Consider the following 25,001-nt stretch of genomic DNA (forward strand, 5'->3'; position numbering starts at 1 on the left):
AAGAAGCCATCTTGATTTTGAAACTGAGCAATGGTGAGGTTTGTGACAAAAGCATGTCACAATACATGCCCAGCAAACATGGGCATGAGTCTGAGAAAGTCTCAGATACTCAGTAGATTGCTGTGGCTAGAGCCAGATGAAATCACAAGTACCCTTACAAAGGAAACACAGGGGAATCAGATACTTGTGAGGTGATGTGGATACAAATGGCAGCCTGGAAATTTTTGACAAGCCAAGGAATAGCAGACACCACTAGAAATCTTTAAGTTCAACTGAGAACCTTTATGAGAAACATGATTCTGGTGATATTTGTTTGCAATTTCTGGCTGTAAGTACTCAAGAGAATAACTGCTCTAAGACACTCAATTAGTATGTGACGCTGTTACAGCAACTGAGAATTGTTTTTAATGTTATTTAGGAGTGAAAACCTTCAGGTTTAGACACAAAACCCACTTTTTAAATGCAGTGCTGCTATGTTCACTTTGCATCAGAATCCTAAGTTAGCATCCAAGTCTGAGCTTATTCTAAGACTTAGTAAAAACATACAAGAAGAGTGATTTAGTGATGGTATTGAAAGCATATAGTTTAAGGCGCGCGCGCGTGCGTGTGTGTGTGTGTGTGTGTGTGTGTGTGTGTGTGTGAGAGAGAGAGAGAGAGAGAGAGAGAGAGAGACACTACTGACATTGAGAATGGGTGTTCTGAAATTTAATTCTACTTAGGAACCTATACAGATGTAATAACAATAAAACCTTGTCTACAATGATGTGTGGAGATAAGACATGTTCCTGAAAGAAACACAAAATTGATGGAGAAAGGAGGGCACAGCACTGTCCTATGCAAGTACACACTGACCTGCTAACAGCCTCACTGTATGAATCATCTGAAATGCTCTAAACTTAGTCATCAGCAAAATACAACAAAGGATATATTTGAAAATTAATTTAATGCTCGACTATAGCTTAATTACATATATATATATTTATCAAATGATAGTCCTTAATTTCTAAAAAGTTCTTCTTCTGAAAAATCACAGAATCAGAAAACATTAACTTTAAAACAAGTTTCTCTGAGTATTTACAATGTGGTATAAACATTACAGAAGACCATGGACAGTAAACTGCCTGGGTGTGTCTAATCAGCAAGGCATGTTCTTTATTGCATATATAACTCACATATGTGGGATTTAAAACAGGACAGACTACAGAAATGCATGTATCTATAAGCTGGGCAAGGAATAAAATCATGAATGAGAAAGGACAGTCAGCCGAAACCATGCAAGTTAGTTTCTGGGCTTATTGTCAAAAACTAAAGTGACGCCCTACCCCAAACTCTTTTGCATATATTACCTCGAGCACATATTAAACCCACATTTGCCTCCAAGGCAGATTCACAGAAGTTCCACACTCATTTAATGACAATGTTTGCAGATCAGCTCTCATTTTAAGGCAGCACAGCTACCATGACAGTAACGCTAGCCGATGTGGGGTGTGAACGTAATCACCTGCCAGCCCTTCTGTTGCAGCAGTGCACTATTTCCCTAAGACAATTGTTACTGGGTAATTTTCTGCTGTTAGAAATCTTCCTCTGTAGAAACATACCACAAATTTCCAGCATGAAAATCCATGGTAGAATAAATATACACACATATAATATATGCATAATTACACAATTTACACTGAACACACATTATTTATAGAGGGCACATAAACGGAGTTAATTTAATGACCATACAAAATACTTCCATAAACAAAATATGACAGGCAGTAAGGAAAACATCCATAGATGCCTAGAAATAATCTGAATTCCATTCATTCTGAAGAAATCACATTTAAGGACACAGTATTAATATAATGTTTTTGTATTAAAACAAGAATCAGTATCTTACAGTTTAGGAAACTGTACATATATACAAAATTTACACACTAGGAATGGTAAGAAAGCACACACTTTTTGGTCTCATAGATCTATTTTCCTTCAATCAGAGACTTAAGTTCTTTCACATTGTGGTCACTTGCAACAGACACAGCATGATCCAAAGCCCGAACACTTGCAAGAAGTTTTACTATTTGTTTTATGTTTTCCCTAAGAGAGAAAAAAAAAAAATTGTAATACTATATTGAGATAGAATTTGTTCTTGATTTTATAACTACCTTAGAGACTCTGCAAGATAACTTTTCCAGGCATACATTGTTAAATATGGAGAACAAGACATGAAAGCTGCAGCATGTTTTAAACCACCTAAAGGGCTGGCAAGATGGCTCGCTGTGTAAAGACACTTGCCATCAAAGATATTGTGGAGTGGATCTCCAAACCCTGGAAGCTGTCCTCTCAGTTCCACACATGCACTATGGCAGATGTGTACTCTACTCTCAAAACATATGGGAAATTTTTTTGATCTTTTCTTTATTGATATAAAACAAAACTTATATTCAAACGACTGGCCCAGAGACAGGAAACTCATTTCTAAACAGAAAGCAACTTCATTTAGGTATTTTTGATCAATATCTAGAAGAAACAGTATGAGCCCACACCCCTTGGGAGCTCTCTCTCCATAGTCCCTGGCCTTCTGGAACACAATGCAAACAGTAAACTCCATTTCATTTCATCATCGACCCATGAAGAGCCAAACTTCAACTCCTTTAAAATTAATTCAATAAAGCCCAACACTGCTTTCCTTCTCAGCCCTGCCCTAAGTCACTGAACCTTACTGAAGAAACTCTGGGGGAGTAACATCAGAATTCTTGGAAGGATGAGGAAGCAGACATCGCTGAGCCCCACTGTAGGGCTATACAGTACAGGGACAGCAGAACGCATGTCTAACAAGCTGCAGCTGTGATGCTATCTGTCAAGCAAGGTTTACAACTTGCCCAGGCTGTCCCTGAGCACACTCTGAAGCACATGTGGGCCGTGAACTGGAGTCTCTTGCCTCAGCCTCTTAATGAGATGAGATTGCACACCTGTGTTCAAGCTCCTTCCCAGGAATTTTTCATGAAAATTAGACATAAGTTGTTCCCAAAACAATCATGAGATAGCTTTTAGTCCACTCTATTAAAATAGAGACTCCACTTCAGGGCCCATTTTTCCAGTCTTTACATCTACACAATGAAACCTCCTAAAACTCTGAATCTTTCAAGTCTTCAAAGAGATAAAACATAAGTTTACTCACTGGTCTGAGACATGGCCCTTACTGTAAGTCTTTCTCTAAAAGCTTCCAAATTTAATGGGAAAAAAGGAAATAAAATTACAAATAAAAAATTGTGTATTTTGGTAGGTTTGTAAACACTAAGTAAATGTACAATATAAGAGAAGATAATCACAGTATATTTTACATATAAAAGCATATTATGAAATTGTTAAAACAATAAAGAAACAGGATAAAACGACTTCACTTAATTATTTTGTATCTGATAACTGAAGAAACTCTAGATTATCATTTAATTACAAGGAAAAAAATTACCTTGCATTTCTTTTTTCCACATCAGAGCATCCAATACTATTCCTGTAAATTGTATCTGCTAAATGTACAAGATATCGGCAAAAATTTTCTAACTGAGAAATAGTTCTTTCTCCTTTCAGATTCATAAACCATTGTTTGGGGAAACAGTTCATCACCTATGTAGAAGGTGCAAATAAAACAGTTAAAACAGAACGAAAATGTCAAAAAGCTCAAGTTAAATGATGGGTGACTCACTGTTACATGGCATCCTTCTAAGGACCTGGCTTCTCACATTAACTATGCCAATGTCTGAGGTTTTTTGTTTGTTTGTTTCTGAGACAGGGTCTCTCTGTGTAGCCTTGGCTGTCCTGGACTCACTTTGTAGACCAGGCTGGCCTCAAACTCACAGCGATCAGCCTACCTCTGCCTCCCAAGTGCTGGGATTAAAGGCGTGCGCCACCACCGCCCAGCCAATGTCTGAGTTTTCACAATGGCCCAGACACTCAAAACAAGATAATCTGCCAAGTATTTAAATAGACATACAATAATTGGTTGCCTTTTTTTTTTTTTTTCAAGTATCCAATGTGACTCAAACAAACTAAGTCTCCCTCATAAAAACACATATAGAAATATGGTACTATAGTCACTTCTTTCCTGAATATTTTAGTGAGTGGCATCCATGTTGGCTGTAGGAACTCAGTTAGCCCACAGTAAGATTAGAATGTATACACCAGAGATCTAGCATGCAGCAGGAACCTTAGCCCAGTAACCAGGGATTGCGACCTTCTGGCCTGTCTCATTCAAGAAAGCAAGCGCTCCCTTTTAGAGCTGCAGGGGTAAGCACACACTCAGGGAGTATATAAGCAATCTCTGCCAAAGATGCAGAGCTGCAGGGGTAAGCACACACTCAGGGAGTATACAAGCAATCTCTGCCAAAGATGCAGAGCTTGAATCTAATGGAGACCTCAGACCCACTCAGACCCAGAGCACACTACAGAATCATTGGCCAGTCACCTTCCAAGATGTCAAGGCTGTAAAGGTCAAAAAAAAAAAAAAAAAAAAAAAAAAAAAAAGAAGCACTTTCTAGATTAAAGAGACTTGCTAATTAAATAACTGGGTGTTTTTTCTGTGAGTGAAGAATGCTTTACATAACTGACAATGCACACTGAATGGGTCACTAAGGACTAGGCAGCAGTACAGTGCTGGTGTGAATGCCCTTCTCGGTTCTGGTCATGAGCAGTAACGTTCAGGTTTGTAGGAAATATTCAAAAATAGAGGTAGTGAGGCTACACGTCAGGGATTTAGTCTGCTGAAGTTCTGAAGTTAAAAACAAACAAATAAATAAATACTGCCCTAGCATGGGTTACTCGCACCTTTAATCCCAGCACTCAGAAGGCGGATGGCAGGCAAATCTCTGTGAGTGTGAGGCCAGCCTGGTCTACAGAGTTAGTTCCATCCCAGACAGAAGAGCTACAGAATGAAGCCCTGTCTTTGAAAAACCAAACCAAATCAATCAAACAACAACAAAAACCAAAATCCCCAAACCCCAAAAAACTACTACTAGCAAATTTATATTAATTTAATGATTGTTGTAACTGTTAGTGATTGGTAAAAATAAATTTAAAACTATCAAATTGTGTAAGCCATGATTATAAGTAGAACGCCCAACAGTATTAAAATTCTTTCATTTCTGTTTGTCTGTTTTTCGACACAGGGCTGTTTTTCCGTGTAGCCCTGTCTGTCCTGGAACTCTCTATAAACCAGGCTGACCTTGAATTTAAGAGATTGTCCTGCTTCTGCCTTCTGAGTGCTGTGTTAAAAGTGTGCACCACCCTGTCCTCCCCCAGTTAAAATTATTTAAGTGACAAGAAAAAAAAGCAGTTATTCTAAACTGCTCAAAACAACCAACCATGAAGAAAATTTACTCCTAAAATAAAAATTTCATAATTATCTATAAAACACTCACAGAACCATATATACAGACAAATAGACTTTCATGTATCATTTTCTGGCCTTTTGGTTAAGATTAACTGTCTATTTCTTGGGTTTAAAAAAAAAAAGTAATGTTTGGGACTACCTGGGCAGTTTAATTATTAGCTACAGCCGGTCCAACTGTCAAAGGAGTTTTATAAACTCCTCCTACTCTTCCTCAGACAAAGAAGCTGACCTTGCCTTGATGTGTATGCTTTAAACTACAGTATGTTTATTCAACTCACATTTTGAGCTTTTCTGATGCTGTCATCTCCATATTCTGAATTCTGAAAAGCCATGAGAATGTATCTGTTTAGTAAGCCATCTATTGATAATTCTTGAAGAGTTTTGTTTGAGAAAATGCCATACCATTGAAGAAAATTTCCCAGTAGCTAAAAAAAAAAAAAAAAAAAAACGTAGTATTCAGAGGCAATATCAAGCAACCATTATTAAGTACAAAGTAAACTAGTTCCACAGTAAGCCACCAATGAAATAGACAGATGACTGCCTTGCCAAAGCATTAATAAATACTTGTGAAGTATCTACACTATACTACACCATAAGAATTCTTGAATTTTACATTATTAGTTAGCTAAACCTTGGATGGAAACATGTAGCTAGTGATGCCATACTAAACACACACAGATATCATTTTCTGCCAATGCAAATGGTACTTTCAGGCAATTCTATCTCTTAGATCACCTGGTACCATGGACCCCTTACAACGGCTAGAGATGCTTTATCTCTGAGTCCCACACTGCACAGATGACAAAGCGCCACGTCTGTACTGAGTCACAACCTCTGGACAGCTGAAGCTACTCATGCGTAACATGTATAAAAGGAAATACACTGTTATAAATTGGGAGCCTCATCCTGCCCCACCATAACAATGTCTAGTTCCCCACTATTTCTCAATGTAGGAAATGGCAGCCTTCTCTATGTAGCCAACTGCGCAGGCAAGAAGCACACAGCTCAGTCTTGGCCTCTTTGTCAAGTACTTTGATGCCACCTCCATCCAACCTGTCCTTTTCTCTAACTGCATGAATCTAAGCCACTATCATGTTTCTGCACTCTGTAGTTACTTCACTCCAGTGACTGCAGTGACTGCCAGCAAGCATACTAGACCACCTTTTTAAAGCAGAGTTCCATAACACACACACACACACACACACACACACACACACACACACACACACACACACTGGCTTGGTATTCAGAATTAACTCTCTTGCAGAACCTGTTAACAAGAGCTATTCAAAGGCAGACTGGTCTGAACTAGATTGCCATCTCATGCTACCAATAGAATACCAGTGAAGGTCAGACTGTGCCTCCTGGCCTATACAGAGAATGACAGTGACAGTGTCTGCTTGACAGGGCCTTCTGGGCTTCAATATAAAGGCTGTGGCACAATTAACAGCAACAGAAAGGAGTTGCATTATCATCGCCCTCAACATACTTCAACGAACCACTGATAACGTAAAACGCAAATGAATCTCAAACACTCCTCAAGAAGAGCCAGACTCAAACGGCTCCCTACTGTGTAATTCCACAAATAAAACATCCCTGAAAAGAAAACCACAGAACACAAACAGATTGGGAGACGGTCAGAAGTGGGCTAAACTACAAAGCAAATTTTAGCGACATGTGTCTTCCATTTTGATAGTGGTGACAATGTACTTTATGAAAACCCACATAAAGAGCAAATGTGTGTAAATTATAGCAAAGGAGAAAGGGACAGACAGAATTTGACAGCTTCCTCTAGCCTTTAGGATAAAGACACGCCTCAGATGACTTTGCTTCCCTAACCCTGGCCACCCTGTACTTGTCCCACTATCCTTTGCCTGGACTCTATTTAACTCCTCTTGTGTTGTAATCTCAGGATCACTGCCTGGAGAGGAGAGAACCTCCTACTGCAAAGACAGTAGACTTGCCCATCTGAGCTCCCATCAAACCCTGAGCTCCCTGGGGGTGGGGGAGATATTGCTACTACAGCTGGAGTCATCTGTCTGCCATCTGCCTGCCAAGTGGACTGCACTATAAATTCACGCAGAAGGCTTCTGTCTCAGCCAGTGCTGTACTCTCCTCAGGAGAGAAGCTGCTGTTACAGTTGCTGAACACATTATTTTGTGTATTAAGCTGTGACTTACAGTTAAGCAGTTTGTGAGATTACATGGGCCTTACTTTCAAACTTTCCTGTAAGAATATCAAACTGAAATGTTTGAGATAATATTTGGTTGTAAAATGAAGGTTTGTATTTCACACAGACATAAACCTAAGTTAATAAAAAAAAACAATAATTCTCTCAAAATATAGTACATGAAGTCCAAAAAATTATCTATTTTAGTTGATCTATGAATACATACCTTGACAGAAGACCAAAACTGACGCTGAAAAAATAAGTAAGGCCCAGAATTTTTGTTCTCTAAGACACTAAAAGAAGAGAAATAAATCACAGTCAAATATTTTATAAGTAAATTCCTATCAACAAGAATGTCTACAAGTAAACAGGATGAGAAAACTCATGCAGCAGTGTTAAACTGGGGTGAGCCTCAAGGCAAAATGCTTGCTTGGCATTTATCTTAGAAGCAACACACAGTGGGGATAGAGAGAGAAAAAAGGGAGAGAAAGGAGAGAGGGCCAGGGCTAGAGAGAGCAGCATGGAGAGAGAGAGGGATAGGGACAGAGAAGGGGAGAGGAATAGAAGGGAAAAAAAGGAGAGGCAAAGTTGAAGAGGTAGGAAAGAGGGAGATAAAAAAGGAGGGAAAAGAAAAGGAAAAGGAAAAGTGAGCAAGTCAGCAGCCCAAAGAAAGCAAATACACCCATGGAACCAAAACAACAACACTGAATTCTGGGATACTAAGAAAGAACAAAGAGCAATATTTGCTTTATTCTGTTCAAAAGATCAATTCCGTCAATTTTTCTGAGGTAATTTTATACTATACAGGTAAAGTTTGCATTTCAAGCTACCCTGACTTTCTAGCTTAGACTCTGAAAGCAAGTATGAAATGTTACCCTTCATGTTTGTATGCATTACTTACTTCTTGGGATACAGGGGCATGAATACATCATCATCTAAAGTTCTTCTCATCCTCAATAAAAGTGCTTTAAGGTATACCTACAGAGTTAGAAGAATATTTGAATTATGTTAAATAATTTTAATACTTACAACTCTACCAGATAACTTCTCAACAATTACTAATCAATACAGCCATTTGTCAGTTTTTCAACTCCAAATCTAGTATATAAAGATTTAAAATCAACAGTCTATTTTCAAAATAAGGTTAGTTGAAATTCAATGAAAAAAGGCTTACCCCATCAGCTCAGTGAGAGCAGCAATTTTACATCTGGGGGTTAACCATAGGAGTCTCCAGCCACTTAAAAATATGCTATTTAAATTTCAACCACCAATCATGAATTAATCTAGTAGTTTTGCTTTCTATCGTCCCCTAAAGCAGTTTTTACTGGGATGCTTGACTGGTGGAACTAGAAGTGAGCTATGTGACTTGGCATCTTTCTTCCATAGAGATTTGTACCACTGAAAGTCCAGCTTAATTGTATATACAGCGCAGATTACCCTGGGAATATTTTCTCTTACAGTAATTACTAGGAAAATCAGACCCATGTTTGGTTTAGAATAACCATTCATTCTTTTAAACCCTGGCTCCTTTTCAACAGGAAAAAAACAAACAAATAAAACAAAAAAACAAAACAAAACAAAAAAAACCTTACCTGTGTGTTCTTATTTTCTGCATTGACTACTGAAGGATAGCCATTTATTAATTTTAGAGTGATTCCAACCATTCTTGAAGTCTGTGTTGTAGAAAAGGGATCCCACATGTTTTCAGCAATCACTAATAAACAAGAGACAAGATGTTAAAATGTAGAAAAACCGCAGCTTACTTTTAACGTTGGATAGTTCTTTGGTTATAAATACCAGTATTTACTTTTGTGCTTTGTAACAGAAACCCCAGAATTTGTCCTTTAAAAAAAAGGACAAGTTTTTTTTTCTTTTTAGAGAAACCCTTGGTGGCCTTCAATTCACAGCAATGCCCTGCCTACCAGCTGCGGGCACTGCAGAAGTGCAGCAACTGTGCCTGGTCCGCCTTTGTCTCCTGTGTGGAGAGGGAGGCAAGGCATGCTTACTCACACTACTCAAGGAAAACACAAGATCATATCTAGACAACCAAAGCTTCTACCTGGGTTTCATTTTTATTTTTTGATTAAAAATAGGTTCCTGCATCACTAATTTCTAATCTTTCAAGAAATTAAAGAAAACTGATGTGTATGACTACCTAAGGTATCTATTCAGTTTGTCATCAAGCTATCTTTAGTCTTTAAAACCAACCTACTGATGAGCTTTTACTCCCAAATCCAGGTCCCTGCAGAGTGGTCTTCAAGCCTCAAGCTAAGCATTTTCCTCCCTTTACCATCCTTGGGCCATGTGGTATTTGACACTGATCATGTGAGGTCTGTGATGACACAGTCACTGGACTAAGAACTCTAAGCACATCTGAGAAGCCCACTATGCCGAGCCCCTCCTGACAGCTACCTGTCAGCTTGGGAAGGATGACCTTCTCCACAATGGTGGGCAGCAGAGCCACGTCAACATCATCCTTCTCTTGCTCTCGTTCTTCACAGCCATAAAACAGCAGAGATTCAAACCACAGCATATTTTCAAAGTCACGGCATTTTGCCTATAACATTAAAAAGGTTACTCCATCATTTAAAACAGTGTCTACTTCTGCTTTCAGCCATGTTAGAAGTTACTAACAAGCAAGCACTGGACAAAATGACAAAACACTGTTTTCAGATGAGGCAGAAGGGGCACAGGGCCAGGATCATTAAAAGAAATCACAGATGAAGTAAACTGCTAGCTCAGGACAGTACACACAGCAGCTTGGATCCCAATGGGACACAGCAATTTTGTGATGCTGGGACAGCAAAGGGTATTCAAGAAGGCCAAGAAAGCTAATAGCGGTGGACAGAGGAAGCTAAATAAGAGACTTCCAACCCACAGAACCTTGAGCCTTTGTAGTCTACCGAGACACATGCACAGGTCTACTAGAGGTGACACTTTCTGGGGACTAAGCAGTTTCTGGAGTTGCAATTTCTTTAGCTTATTAATAGATTCACTGAAATCCCCTGTTCCTTATCATTGACTCATCTCATTCATTCCTATCAATCAAGTACTGAGACTCACCATGTTGGTAACTAAGACCCAATCATAACTGCTAACACAAGGTGCAAAGTAGTCAGTTCTACTCTTCACTCTCATACACCAGACAACAGGCTCTCCTGACTCCATCTTCATACAAATTAGTTCACCCTTTTCATTTTTCATAATCACTTAGCTCAAGTCCTCATTTTACACCTGCCCTACTGTACTTTCCCATGAGGGTCCAAGTTATCGTAGGAAAAAAGACCAGCTTCTTGCTATTCATGCTCATAACCCAGCATTAATATATAGTTTTCACTAAGAATAAAATTTTATAAAAACTGAGATTTTAAAAACCTATTTAAAACATTAATATCAGATACAGTCTATCTTATTGATTATAGATTATACTGGATCTCCCTCCCTAGCCTTTAAGGCATAAAGTACCCTAACCCTAAGCTATACTGCTTCTGAACAGTGGTAGAAAACACCCACCTCAAGAGGAGTCCAGGTGAGGAGCTGCAGTCTGATGAGAGGGTTGAACAGTTTTGGCAAACAAAGACCAATGTAAGCATCTTTATAGGATGTGTAGTATTTTGAACGCCATGCTTCAAATTGTGCTTTAATGCAATCAATTGAATAGAAACTCTCAAGGACATCTTCAAAAACTTTGCTGGACTCTTTCAAAATGCGATCTAGAACAAAGTTACAAATGAAGTTTTAAAGCAGCAGAAAACTACCATGTTTCACTGGTGCGATGGCTCAGCAGCTAACGGTGCAGATGGAGAACTGAATTGTGTCCCCAAGTCTTTGTGAGTAGTGTCAAGGTGTCTACAGTAAGCCACTTCCAAATGGGCAGTGACACACACGCATACACACAGAGACAAAGCAAAGCAGTAAAATGTCAGCATCTTCAATCTGGATGATGGACCAATGCTGGGCATCATCGTTCTCTCAAAATTTCCACATGTCCAAAATGTTCACTATATAAAGGTTGGAAGTTAGGTATGGTAGAGCAGCACACCTGTATTCCCAGTATTTAGGAAGTGGAGGCAGGAGACCAGGAGCTCAAAAGCATCTTTGACTAGGTAATGAGTTGAAAGTCAGTTTGGGCACAGAATGAGCTGAAGGTAGCCTGGGCTTCAAGACTCTGTTTAAAAAACCACAAGTCAGGGCTAGAGAGATGGCTCAGAGGTTAAGAGCACTATCTGCTCTTCCAGAGGTCCCGAGTTCGATTCCCAGGAACCATATAGTGGCTCACAACCATCAATAATGTGTTCCAATGCCCTCTTCTGGCATGCAGGTATACATGTAGGCAGAGCACTGCATTCTTAATAATAAATAAGTAAAATCTTAAAAACAAAACAAAACCAAAAATCAAAACAAACAAACAAAAAACCCCACAAGTCAGAGAAATTAGGCCTGTTAACAGGGAAGCTAGAGCAAGCAGATCACAAGGTCAAGGTCAGTCTGGGCAACTTAGAGAGACTGTCTTCAAATGTACTTTCAAAAGGCTGAGACTAGTTCAGTGGCAGCTCAGTTGCCTAGCACGTGTAAGAACATAAATTCAATCCCTAGTGTGTGTGCGTGTGGGGTAGGGGGGAGACAGATCGGCAGTGGTTATTTAGGGTGCACTATAGAAATGCCCAGCAGACAGCTGTACCACTACTCTTCTTGCTTGAAAGTCCACACTGCTCTCCCGGGGGCTCTTTCCAGGCTGAGAGCTCCTTGCTACCCAACTGTCCAGCCTTAAGAGTCACACCAGACAGCTTCAGGAGAGTAACCATAGGCTCTGAGGACCAAAATCACTATGAGTTAAATCTCCTAGCAAACTGTTAACTCTTATTTTTGAGAACTATATTTAGTAATAAAAGAAAAAGGACGTAAAGTAGAACCTCACTTACTATAGAAGACACAAAAATTCTAACCCGGCAGGTAAGAGCTCTTGCCCCTGAGCCTGACGACCTGAGTTTAATGCCTGGAGCCTCACATGGTGAAGAGCTAACGCTCTGAAGTTGTTCTGGCCTCCCTAAGGCCATGGAGCGATGTAGACATACACACAAATAAATAAATGGACATTTAAAAAAATTTTAGTAAAAAGTAAAGAACGTTTAAAGCACAGCCAAGCAGAGAACAATCTGATGAGTCTCACCTTTCTCCAGGTTGAAATTAGTAATGTCTGTGGAAGTCTCCTCGTCATCACTGGAAAGGCCTTCAAGGTGGTCTGCCATCTGACCGGTTTGCTCTCTGGCTTGCCTACGGCGAGTCCTAGGTAACGAAGATTGATTTCTGCATTTAGATAAAAGAGATTCCAGCTTCCCTAACAAAACAAAGAGTATTTTCAGAATCACCTCCTGGCTTCCCGCTCCGCAATCCGGCGTTTTGCATGTTCTTGATACAGTGCCCGATCACGTCCAAAGGAATCAAGATTTGGTGCCATCAGAGCTTTATCTGTAAAACAACAAATATTTAGAATTAACAATCTTCCTTCAACAATCATGAGGAAAGAAATTGCACAGAACAAGCCATTATGATAGACTGCCTGCTCATTCCAACAGCAGGATTCGGCAATGACTGGCAAACTAGATAGGTTTTTAGTACAGAACAAATCTTGGAGTTACTGAGTTTCCAGGAGAAAAAAAATAGAAGAATTAAAACAATGATTTTTACAAGTACATCTACTCCTGGGCTTACTATTTCTGTCTCTAAATAACAGGACTAGCTTTATCCTAGTAAATGAATAAACAAATGAAAAAATCTGTATTTCTCATGCAAAGGAAGAAACAGTATTTTTAAGAAAGATGAGCGATGTACAATGACAGCAGGGAAACGTGTAGGAAGACATTAGCAGTTTACGCTCTCTTAGCCTATGGGAGTTGCTTTACCATAACTCCTAGAGCAGTCAGCACTGGGGACAGCTCATGCTGAGTAGGGAAACTCGTCACTTTCTAATTCCTCTTAATAACAGTCTAGTCCTCTTTCTGAAAACTCCATGGCACTATGCTACCGTTAGTTTCCAACTCTCTCCTGTTTAAGTCTGTATTCCAGCATCACAGCTTTAGTTTCAAACCAGTGGTTCTTGTTATTTTCTTCACAGTACGCATCCTTGGTTAAGAGACTGCCTAGGCTAAAGATACAGGCCAGCTGCTAGTGCCTAGGTCCAACCCCCAGCACCACATGTGAAATGGGAGAGACCCCACAAATTATCTCCCAGAAGCTAGAAATTAGCTTTGAGGTCCCAATACTGAGACCAGCACATCTGTTCCCTCAGTCTCTTCGGCCTTTCTGGTGATAGTTAAGTGCTTGTTTGTATAGGAGATATAATATTAGGGCAGGAAAGATGGCCCAGCATTAAAAGTGCACACTGCTCTTGCAGAAGACCCAAGTTTGCATCCCAGTACCCACACGGGGATGCTTACAATACCCTGTCAACTTCAGCTACAGGGTTCTATGTCTCTGACTTCCAAGGTCACCTGCACTCATGTGCACATACCCACATACAGACACACTCAAACCCATATCATTTTTAAAACAGTAACAAAACTTGTTTTGAAAAGAAAAGCAAGAGCTGGGCACAGTGGCGCACGCCTGTAATCCAGCACTCAGGAGGCAAAGGCAGGTGGATCTCTGTGAGTTCGAGGCCAGCCTGGTCTAAAAGCGAGTCCAGGACAGCCAAGGCTACAGAGAAACCCTGTCTCAAAAAACAAAACAACAGCAACATCAAAAAACAAAAAAGAAAAAAAGAAAAAGAAAAAGAAAAGGAAGAATGGAAGCTCTATGTGCACATGTGAGAACTAAGAGGGGCTTCCATTAGATCATGGATAAAGTGACAACTCTTTCTTTAGAGACCCCAGATGTCAGTGGCTCTACAAACTTGCTGCTTAGAATACAGGGTGAAAGGAAAACTGTCTTCTGCAAGTCCCTCATGTCTACTTAAGACTTTCTGGAAAACACAGAACAGTTATTGAACAGCAAAACAAACAAAACAAAACAAGGGACTGGTGGGAGGACAGACACACATACAATGAATGGCATCACTTAAAGCTCATGGAGATTTTTTCATGGAGATTTTTGCTTTTCAATATCTGTACACTGTTCTAGAGCTACTGTTTTTTACTCTTCCCTCAATATTGCTGATAGTAGGACATACACTCTCCTAAAGCTTAGTAAATGAGGATCAAAGAACCAAGATACGGCTTCCTTCATTTCTGTAAAAGCTATATAAAATAGCTGTGACTAAGAGCTTACAATCTAAACAGATGAATCTGACACTGTTCAGTTTTTTAAAAAGGGACAATGGATTGATTCCTTTGTGTCTTAGGAAAATTTCCTTAAATCTCTGTCAACTATATCCCTCAAAAATAGGTGTTTTTTCACTTTTCCCCCAATATTTTCCATTTTTTTCAGTCTAATTTACATACATCACGTAACTATCACTTCAAATTCCAGGTAACTAATCAGCCTCCTACTCTGAACAGCAGCTCACAGACGGCAAGGTCAGTGAGTGTGCTGCATGACTACAGCACTCCATGTAGGAGGGAGCCACCTCCTTTAGAAGTGCATGGTTACCTGTAATCTGCCCCCGAAATCTGGCTCTCTGTGAGCTGGGAGGGATGTACGCATCATCTAGGTGCCCAATGTCAATGATGGGATTTAAACTTCTACAGAAACCCAGGCCAAAGCCACGGGTCCGATCTGAGGGCCCCAGCATCTTCTCTGTACGCCTCTCCAACACCCATCAGACAAACAGGAGGAGCCAACGCCTGGCTGGGAGTCTAGGCTGTGCGCTGCTCTAAGAGCAGCACAGGCTCCTTCTGAGTCATCTGGAGCAGCTGTTTAACACGCAGACTTCCATAGGAAGGACCGGAAGATCTGCATCTTAAATGAGCACATCAGATAACAGCGGTACATAAAGACTGCTAGCACAGGCACAAAGAGAGGGCAAAGGAAACCATGAGAAACCCACATAAGAAAACTCCCATCAGACCACCCCCTGTGGAGTGCAATGAGAGAAATGGAGTTAAAAGGGTTTCTAAGGCATCTGGCTAAAGAATCTTAACTATGGGGATTTAAAGAGGTTTCCAATTAATTTTGAATTCTTTTCACAATTCATGTCATAAGTAATATAACTCAAAGTTTATATTTTCTACAAAATTTCAAAAATTGCAGACATTATTAGCTAACTAAACAAAACAAAATAAAAAACCCAAATACACAATATGTATATGCAGCAAACTAGGGTGGGGGGAGGGGGCATGGGGGTGGGGAACGGGGGACGGGGGAAGCACATTTAAAAACAAACACAAAGTTATTTGCTTTACTCAGGGGATTGGCACCAAACTCTAATCTTGAAGCTATCGTGTGCTGCACAAAACATCCTCCTCCCTGCTTCTTCCCTCAGAACTTCCAAGACCCTAAACTCAGTATCTCTTACAGTATTTGTATCAGTGTCATAAACAGAATGAAATTAGAGGTAGGGGTGGGCTGCCAGTTAGGGTCAGAGATAGTGGCTCTAAGACAAATGCTCATCATGTATTGGACGTGCTTTGAAGGCTGATGAAAAAAGCACATCCAGGGGAGAGCACAATGACAGAATATTAGCACGTTTTCCAGCTTCTTGGTTAGGTCACACTTCCTTACACATAATCCAAGTACATGTGCAACAATTTTTAGGTCTATCTAACTTATGAACAAGGAAAATTTTTAAAAGAGAAAAGTCTGTAATTTTCAATTAGGCTGCACTAAGTAAACAAGGTTGTTTAATGAAAAATAAAAACCTTCAAGATGGACTGACTTGAATGGCTTGAAAACTCCGAAGATTCATCTTTAATATCATCTTGTCGTCTTTGGACAAGGCGGGAAGCTCGCTGTTTGTACAGCTGATGTATTGCTGATTCAAGTTCATTAATCAGTGGCACCTGTAAAAATACAACACACTCCGTAACACCAAACTCCTCAGTTGCTTACTCATCTGAGGGTTCCATGCTATTTCCGGTTTTCTGAAAAAGTACTCTCTATGGACAAAATAAGCACGAGTCCCCAACAAGACCAGAACAGCGAATCACTCTGTAAGTAAGGAAGCATCACTCTTGCAAGCTGTGTACAAAGCTAAATGTCCAGGGCCAGGTTATCACTGCAGAAGTTAACTTAATAAATGCAATGTTTCCATGTTAATAGAAAAAGTAAAGAGACGTCAAGCTTCTATGCTTTATCTTCAGAGGAAATCTGAGTATTTACAATTATTCTAAGTTTATAACTTTCCGGCAACATGTAGGTTTCTTTTTTTTTTTCTGTTTTTGTTCATTTTTGAAGATGAAATCTATGTGACTTCAGCTGGTCTAGAACTCAATAAGAGCCCTAGCTGGCTCCCTGCCTCATCTTCCTAAATGCTGCATTTACACGCACATACCACACTGGATAAACTTTCTGGTTTAAATGACTGTTGTGCTGTGCCTAACCTGCTACAATGGCTCTATGATAGGTAACAAGTCTCTCAACTGTCCAATTTCATGTTGCTCTGTCCTCACTCCCATAAAGTACCCTACAATAATGCCACACTATTCTGCAACTTTATTTTACAACTAAACTAAAAGAGTAAATAAAATATCTAGCTATTGCTAACTAGTTCTGAAATCAAATCTAAAATGTCTCTTCCTAGCAAATGTTTAAGTTTTCATTTTATAATAAAATTTTCACATAAATTACCAGCTTTCAATGTCAACAAAATTTACAACTTAACACATCTAGCTAATTAACTTAGTACAAAAAGAATAAAAGACTACAGAACACAGCATCTAAATGTTCAAAAACCAGAACATCTTTCTTTATAAATACCTTACAGAACAACCAAATGCTATGAAACTTTCACAAAATACTAAGGACCACTACACACACCTAAGGAAAACAGAAATTCTAGTTTCCTGGTGGCTAGTACAATTGGAAAAGACACTAATTAAGAGCTTGAAAGTACTGGCACCAAGTGTTATAGCAGTTTCCTGAATGGAACAGACTGTAAGTGGAAAACAAAAGAGGGAGGTGACACACATAGATGTCAGTAATAGATCCGTTTTTTATTTTTGTATGGTTCCATTGAGAAAGTGTCAAGTGTTCACAGAATGGTTCATACTAAAGGTTCTTTAATGTGCCACACCATGGGCAACAATGTCCCTAAATCAGCAATGATTATTCTGTAGTCCAACGTCACTATCTATTCTGAGATTTTTATTTCCCAATGACTGCCATATCCCCTGTGGCTTACACTTCTCACCAGTACCCCAGTGACCTCCTTTTTAACACCATGCGAGGCTGTTAGTCTCAGAGCACATTCCCTACTGTGAGAGCTCAAGGCTGTGCTGGCATCATAAAGAACTATCTTTTTCTTAAAGCTCTGAAGACAACTCTGGGACCTAAAGCTTAAAACTCACTTTTAGATTTCTTTCAAAGTTCCCAACATTAACTTATCTCGAATCTGCACCATGACAGTTTCTTTAACCTCTCCTAATTAGTAACTTTCACTATTACTATAGTAATATAGTAATTTAGGAGCAAATTTAAAATGAAAAGCATAACAAGATGACTGGAGGGGAAAAATAAAAATAAATTATTTTTTTTATAAGACCAACAAATAATTTAAGTTTAAAAATCAATCTAACTTTCAAAAAGAGGAAAAAAGTATTGTTTAACTTACTCTGAAAGAATATTTATATAGCATAACTAAATATAACATTCATATCTATTCAATTATCCCCACTTTTACATTTTCATCTTTAAATATTATAAGAATGACAACTCATGATATCTTCATTCAGAAGCACATACAACTGAATGCATGCATATGAGGATGTAAGAATGAAGTACACATCTCTGAAATACAGGACTATCTGCTCCTTTTATTGAAAACATATTCAGTATATAAGGTTTCCCATGTACTACAAAAATATCTAAGTGACTCTGGCCAAACATCACCACCTGAAGTCGGCTTCTCCAGGAACACGGCACCGAGGAGAGAAAGCACACTAATAAATCAGCAAGAGAGACTGTGTCCTACCTGTTGTTCTTAATGCTGCAGGGATGGCATAACCTAGCTTTATTTATTTTAGCAAGCACTATGTGTGCATTCTGAGTGCTGAAGCTTGTACTACAAAGCGACAGACAAGACACTCGAAGAAGCAGGCCCCAGAGACCCTTCCGACACATACAGTACTGTTGAGGACAAAGACCCTGATTCTAGCTGGCTCTGCCACGTAGGCCCAACTTGCAGCCTTGCCCCAGTCCCTGCTCAGCAGAACCCTGAGCTCATACTTCCGTCCTGGCCCAGCAAGGACTGCCACAGTGCAGGTGCTTCTCCAGGAACTGCACACTACAGCACACCAGGCTAAGTGCCACAGTGTAGGATGATGCTACCATGCTACACTTGACCACACAACTGAACTAAGATCCATCGGAAAGAAATGTCTGCCTAACTGTTCTTTTGCGAGCCTTTGATTTTATTATATGGAAGCAAATATTAAAAAAAACAAAACAAACAAACAAACAAACAAAACAACTAAACTTTATACTTACAGATGCAACAAAAAAAAAACCTAGTTAATAATAAAAATGTGCCTTACAATCAGGAGATTCTAAGAGAAAATATTTAAGGACCATAATTTTAATATTTTTTAAAAGGTGAAGTGAATGAATGCTTACAAACCAGCCCATCAGCTAGACATCCATTTTTAATTTATAATTATATGTACGCATGCATCATGTTTGTGGATGCTCCTACCACTGTGGACAACTACTAAGTCAATTTTCTCCTATTTTTACAAAGGTGCTTGAACAACAAGCATCTTTACCTGCTGAGCCATCTTGCTGCTCTTCCTCCTACCTCTTAAAAATTTTTATTTATTATTGTACAAGTCTGAGCATGACATGTCTGGAATACTTATCTTAAGACAGACAGAAAAATAGGAAGTTATTGAGAAGCTAGCATATGCGACTACTTTTTACATGTATTCAAAAGATTTTATCAATTGCCGTACTAAAGCAATGAATTTCACAAGAAATAAAAAATGTTCAATGAATAAAAATGTATGATAATGGCTTCTGAAATGAATGAAGCTGAGAACCAGTAACAGAAATAGCACCATAATACTAGTATGAAAAAGCACAGCTACCAAGAATTGTCATGCATTGTACCAATAGTTACATGTTTACAGTTACTGAAAAATTTTGTATAAAAATAAACTTACACCTGAGCCATAAAACAAAAAACAAAACAAAAAAACTAACAAACCCAATAAAAATTATTAGATGAATCTCTTTTCTTCTATCAGCTCAGTGCAGGGCAGTAATCTAACACAACTGAAACAAACTCCTCAGTTGTAGACACGTGCTCTGAGCCGCTCTCTTTTGCTTTGTATGAAGCACTGTGATGCCCTCAACTAATGGAGATAAGGAAATGAGACATGCCTTCAGCGCTTCTAAAACTGAGTGTGTATTTTCTGGGAATTACAAGATGCTCTACAAAAAGCCATCTAGGCCTCCCTATTTTTGCCTTATTCAAAGATATTAGTATTTTTGCATTCTTACCTTTTCACTGAAACACTCAAGCAAGTCTTGGACATACCCTCGCATTTCTTGCAAAAATTTATACCGTTCACCAATACCCCCAGAAGACCCTTCTAATCTCTCAATAGCCCTGGTGGAGTCCACTCGGCTTTGCAGATGTTTTTCATGCTGCTGTCGATTGGTTTTGTGCAACTCTTTCATGGAGTCCAACCTTAAGAACAAAAGAAGGATAAATATAACACATTTACATCTGGAACTCAATATTGTCAGGACTCTTGCAATATTATAATGCATTTTAGTTCCAGTACCAGAACATAAAAATATTTGGAATGCATCTTTTTGTCTGTACTGTTTTTCTTATTTAAAAAAAAAAAAAAAAAAGAATTAAAAAAAAAAAAAGGCAGTTTACAGGCTTCACATAGTTATTTGGTGGGCTAACCAAAATTTCCTGCTTTGCGTCTCCCCCCATCTCTTGACTACACTTTCAGAGTCCAAGAGGTGCAAACTCAGCACTGTCTTCGACAAGCTCATGGAGCAGCATTTTAATAACTTTGAGGCTTCCACAGAAGTAATCCAAGAAGGTAACAGAACCAAGCATGATGTCATCTTCGTTTAGCTTCTGAAGGTGGGCCAGTGGGTCTTCTTTGCCGGCATTCTGCATCTGCTACCCCAGACTACAGGGTGCCTGAGGGACCAGAAAGCTAGCAGACAGGTCTTTAAGAAGTTGATCTGCCCTACCTGTCTTTAAGCTGTTTCTTTACCAAATCAATAGTAACGGGAGCCATCTCATTACTGGGAGTTTTGAAAGGGACTGTATTATCTGTTTTTTGAGACTTGGCATCTGATGATCCATAGGCTGTGTAACTATAAGGTATGCCATAGGATGCACCATAAGGCATTGTCTGGTAGGTGTTCTGGTAGTACATATTCACTTCAGTGGGCTGACTTGCTTGAACCTGCAAAGAAATGAATGTATGAAAAAACTAATAGCTAAACTTAAATGTGTATATGTGTGTGTGTGTGTGTGTGTGTAGACACACACACACACACATATATATGTACACACACACACACACCCCTTTAGAGTTATAAACAAAACCAACCAAACAAAACATCAGCAAAAATTATACTGTTCCTAAACAGGTAGTTAAAGTAAGTAACTGAACATAGGGTTGTATAAATTCTTAGATCTTGGTAAAATTCAGTGATTTTAATTCTAATGACTAAAATAAAAGTTTCTCAGAGTTTAGAAATGGAAATAAATTTATGATCCAGGTAACATTTTGTATCAAGGTAACATTCTGTATCAGGATAAGTGACTCCCCTACAGTCAGAAAACAAACAGGCAACAAAAGTTTACAGCTAGGACTGCAGCTAGCCCAAGTCTTTCCTCTATACTCTGCTCTCAACATGACAAATAAGTGCACACTGTGCAACTTTCTCCTGCCGCTACAGAACACAGGACTGGAATAACTCTGGAAGGGGTTTTTAATCAATCTTATTAGTTTGCATACTCGAAAGACCTGTCTTCAACATTAAAACAGAGGCATCAACAAAAGCCCCACCATCTGGCTCAGGGCAGTAATTTCAGCAGGCACCACAAGTGCAGGAGAGCCCATCACTGAGCATGGCCCGGGCCGCCTGCTGACTCTTGACTGTGCCTTTGTAATGGGCTTCCAGACCCTGCTGCTCAAAGACTAGCTTGAGAAAATGGACATTTCTCCACCATGCTGACTACAAAAAGAAAAATTTGAAGCAGTTTCTTCTAAAGGCCTAATAAATATACATAAGCACATGCAAGTTTTTTACTATGATATTCAATATGGACTCTGTTTCCACTTTAACAATAACAAAAAACCCTACCTACTTCTGTTCTCACTTTCTAAGTTGAAGTCTTCTTACCTGAGGGATGTTAATTCCTTTCCTAATCTGCTCCTGCTCCCACCGGCTGAGTTCTTCGTCTTGTTCTCCAGTCACTAACGCATCGTCATCACTGCCCTCAATACCTGCAACCCGAACAAAAGAAACCAACATCCAACAGCAGGAAGGAAAAGACCCTGCGCTGGTCACAAGCACTGACCCGCCCACATGCCCACTATCTTCCTCCATACACTCCCGACTTAGCCTGCTCTAATGATGGCACCCTACTTTAAAGCTAAAGCAGTCATTAGTGGTACACTGACGTTCTTTGGTTTCTTAATTTCTTTTAAGGTTGACCTCAACTCTACAAAGGGAAACACAAAACTCATAGCTTAGGAATACTTCAACAATTATATACTTATATACAGAAAGTACTTAATTCTGGTTACCAAAAAGATGTTGAGTAAGTATCAGCCATGGAACATCCTTGTACTCAGACAAGAACAGTCCCTAAGACAGAGCAGTTAAACGTAAATGTCAGTGCTGGATCAGCATTTACACGCTGCAGCCACCAAGACTCGTAAAGTTACCTATTTCCTCAGCAATCTTTTGTCTTTGTGACTTTTCTTTCACAGAAAAAACTATACGACGTTTCTCATCATCATCTTCATCATCACTGGCGTCATTCTCATCCTCTCTGACAAGGCGGCCTTTACCAGGCTCATTATCATGAGGAGTGAAATCTCCCAGTTCCCGCGCCATCTGGCGCTTTTTCCTTGCAGCATGTATAAAAGCTGCATCTGGAATTTCTCCTGGAAATAAGTAATAAGAATTATGAACATAGAAACACCAGGGGTATGACGTTTATTTTGTTGAAAACAGGAAGAGTAGAATAATCCAAGACAGTCTTAGCAGCATGACAGTCACGCTGGCTACTGGTGCCTTCCTAAACTCTACGTGCAATCTGACTGAGGAACTGGTGTGCAGACTGAATCACAACTGCCCAGCCCAGCACAGGCATCTTTAATTGTTTATAAACATAAGCAGTATTTCCTCATAATTTAAAGTTGTCCACTTAAGGCACTGATTTTAAAACTAATTAGCTAGTAATGTATAGATTTGCAAGCTATTTCCTTTAAGAAACTATAAAGGAAGTATAAACATAAATATTACAGCAACTAGTTGTTTTCCTGTAGCATCTGCAAAGAGTTAGTCTTTATCTGGTAGAGGGGTTGAAGGAGAAACAGCCTGAGATAGAGAAATCTTTAGGAACATCTGGCGTTCCCCTGAGCCCATCTGTTTCACTAAGGAGGGGTTGAAGAGATGGTTGTTCTTCCGAGACTGATTCCTGTCACCCACACGGGTAGCTCATAACTACCTGTAACTCCAGCGGACCCTCGTACCTGTACTCACACAAACATACCCACATTTAGATACACATAAATGTACATAACTTTTAAAGTATTTTTTAAGTAATAGCAAACTTGGGAAAACTAGAAAACTTTTGGTTCTATTTTCAACATTTGCAAATATAAAAGCAATCTGCCTTAAAAAGATGTCCTAATTACAAACAGCACTTCTGTCATAGTTAGCCCGAGGGCCGAGACACTTGTCAACACACACCTGGGCGAAGAACATTCAAAGACGACAAAGCACTGGAGAAGGCACCACCGGCCTTGGGCTTCTCCTCCTCCCGCTCACTCTCCATGTCCATCTCGTCTTCACCGTGCTCACTAACAACAACTCCATCTTCTTGGTTTGTGTCCTTAACATGACATGTCTTGTCCAGAGGCTGGTCATCTGAATTTTTGAAAAGAGTAATTAAAATATATTTTAAAAAGAAAGTCATAACTATCAAGGCACTTATTAAATCATGAGCTCAATCCGTTAAAATGTACATTATCTCTAGTACTTAAAAACTCAAGCATAAATATGAAATATCACAGTAGACAAGTCTGGTAAGGGTAATACAGAGGAAACAGGGATATAATTACATTTTAGTTAATTTTGTGAAATAGTTGGTAAATTTATCAAAATTTATACGTATCTTCCTCTAAAATCTCACTGGTAACAGTATTTTTTTAGAATGTACTTTTATTTGTTAACTATGCAACTATGCACAGAGGTGCACGTCTGCACACAGACACGTGCACGTGAGTACAGGTGCCCTCAGGTCAGAGGCACTGAATCCCGAGTGCCGCCTGTGCTCAGGTCCTCTGTAAAAGCAGTACATGCTCTAACTGGTGAGCCATCTCACCTCTGCCTGTTCACACTTCAAGAAAGTTCTGGTGGTTAAATGACTGTATAAATCTGACCTTTTACCCATCATCAGGGAGAAGAGACAGCAACAATGACACTTACACTGTACAAGCCTGCCTCTGTCACAACTCAGGGTTGAAGGCTGTGCCAGAAGCACAGAAAACCTGGTAGTTCTGTGAGCCCAGAACTGAGACAGAGACAAACTACAGATTACAAGACACAGCGGGGAGGAAGCCCTGGAAAGGCCACATTTTAACATGTGGTCTGAGCTGAAGTTTGACTTACGACTATATACATACTATTTCTGCCCATCTTTGTGACAAACTGTCCTTGATTTATAATACTGAGAACTAACCGAATTTCTACTTTCACTTGTTCTAGGCAAAAATCAAGAAAATCAAGTGCTTTTAGGCCGTGAACCACTGACCTAGATAATGCTCATTCTGGAAGCAATGAGTACAAATTACAGAGTTGAGTGGAACTATTCGAAAAGGAAAGAAGCTTTTGTTTCCTCCATGTGTCACTTCCCAGACTGCTAGCATGTCCTCCTCCTCGGATGCTGCCCTCCCCACATGCAGCAGCTGCGGGCTGAGAGAACTCAGACCATCCTCTTCGGCATGACTAAAGATGCTGTTCTTCCAGGCCCTGCCCTACTCTGCCAACTACATGCTGGAGCACAAGGCTTTGAAAATCAGTCAGTCACATGGCTAGATGAAGTACCTCTTTTTATTTAAAATTTTTATTTTGAAATTTACTTTTGTGTGTGGG

The 25,001-nt window shown here is 39.5% G+C and overlaps 1 protein-coding gene across 1 annotated transcript in view; it reads right to left on the reverse strand.

Moving 5' to 3' along the window:
* Positions 1-741: 741 nt before the first annotated feature.
* The window catches only part of Paxbp1 (PAX3 and PAX7 binding protein 1), a 29,782-nt gene continuing 5,522 nt past the window's right edge, over positions 742-25,001 (reverse strand). The window contains exons 3-18 of the mRNA XM_051150190.1: positions 23,598-23,774; positions 22,565-22,786; positions 22,017-22,120; positions 20,853-21,070; positions 20,136-20,325; positions 16,357-16,480; positions 12,914-13,013; positions 12,715-12,830; positions 11,058-11,257; positions 9,957-10,101; positions 9,137-9,258; positions 8,446-8,522; positions 7,771-7,837; positions 5,653-5,799; positions 3,458-3,612; positions 742-2,082 (exon numbers count right to left, since the gene is read on the reverse strand). Of these exons, the coding sequence (XP_051006147.1) occupies positions 1,965-2,082; positions 3,458-3,612; positions 5,653-5,799; positions 7,771-7,837; positions 8,446-8,522; positions 9,137-9,258; positions 9,957-10,101; positions 11,058-11,257; positions 12,715-12,830; positions 12,914-13,013; positions 16,357-16,480; positions 20,136-20,325; positions 20,853-21,070; positions 22,017-22,120; positions 22,565-22,786; positions 23,598-23,774 (2,282 nt within the window). The 3' untranslated portion in view covers positions 742-1,964. The remainder of the gene's footprint in view (positions 2,083-3,457; positions 3,613-5,652; positions 5,800-7,770; positions 7,838-8,445; positions 8,523-9,136; positions 9,259-9,956; positions 10,102-11,057; positions 11,258-12,714; positions 12,831-12,913; positions 13,014-16,356; positions 16,481-20,135; positions 20,326-20,852; positions 21,071-22,016; positions 22,121-22,564; positions 22,787-23,597; positions 23,775-25,001) is intronic.

Source organism: Acomys russatus, chromosome 8, assembly GCF_903995435.1.
Source record: "Acomys russatus chromosome 8, mAcoRus1.1, whole genome shotgun sequence".
In the NCBI taxonomy this organism is placed as follows: Eukaryota; Metazoa; Chordata; class Mammalia; order Rodentia; family Muridae; genus Acomys; species Acomys russatus.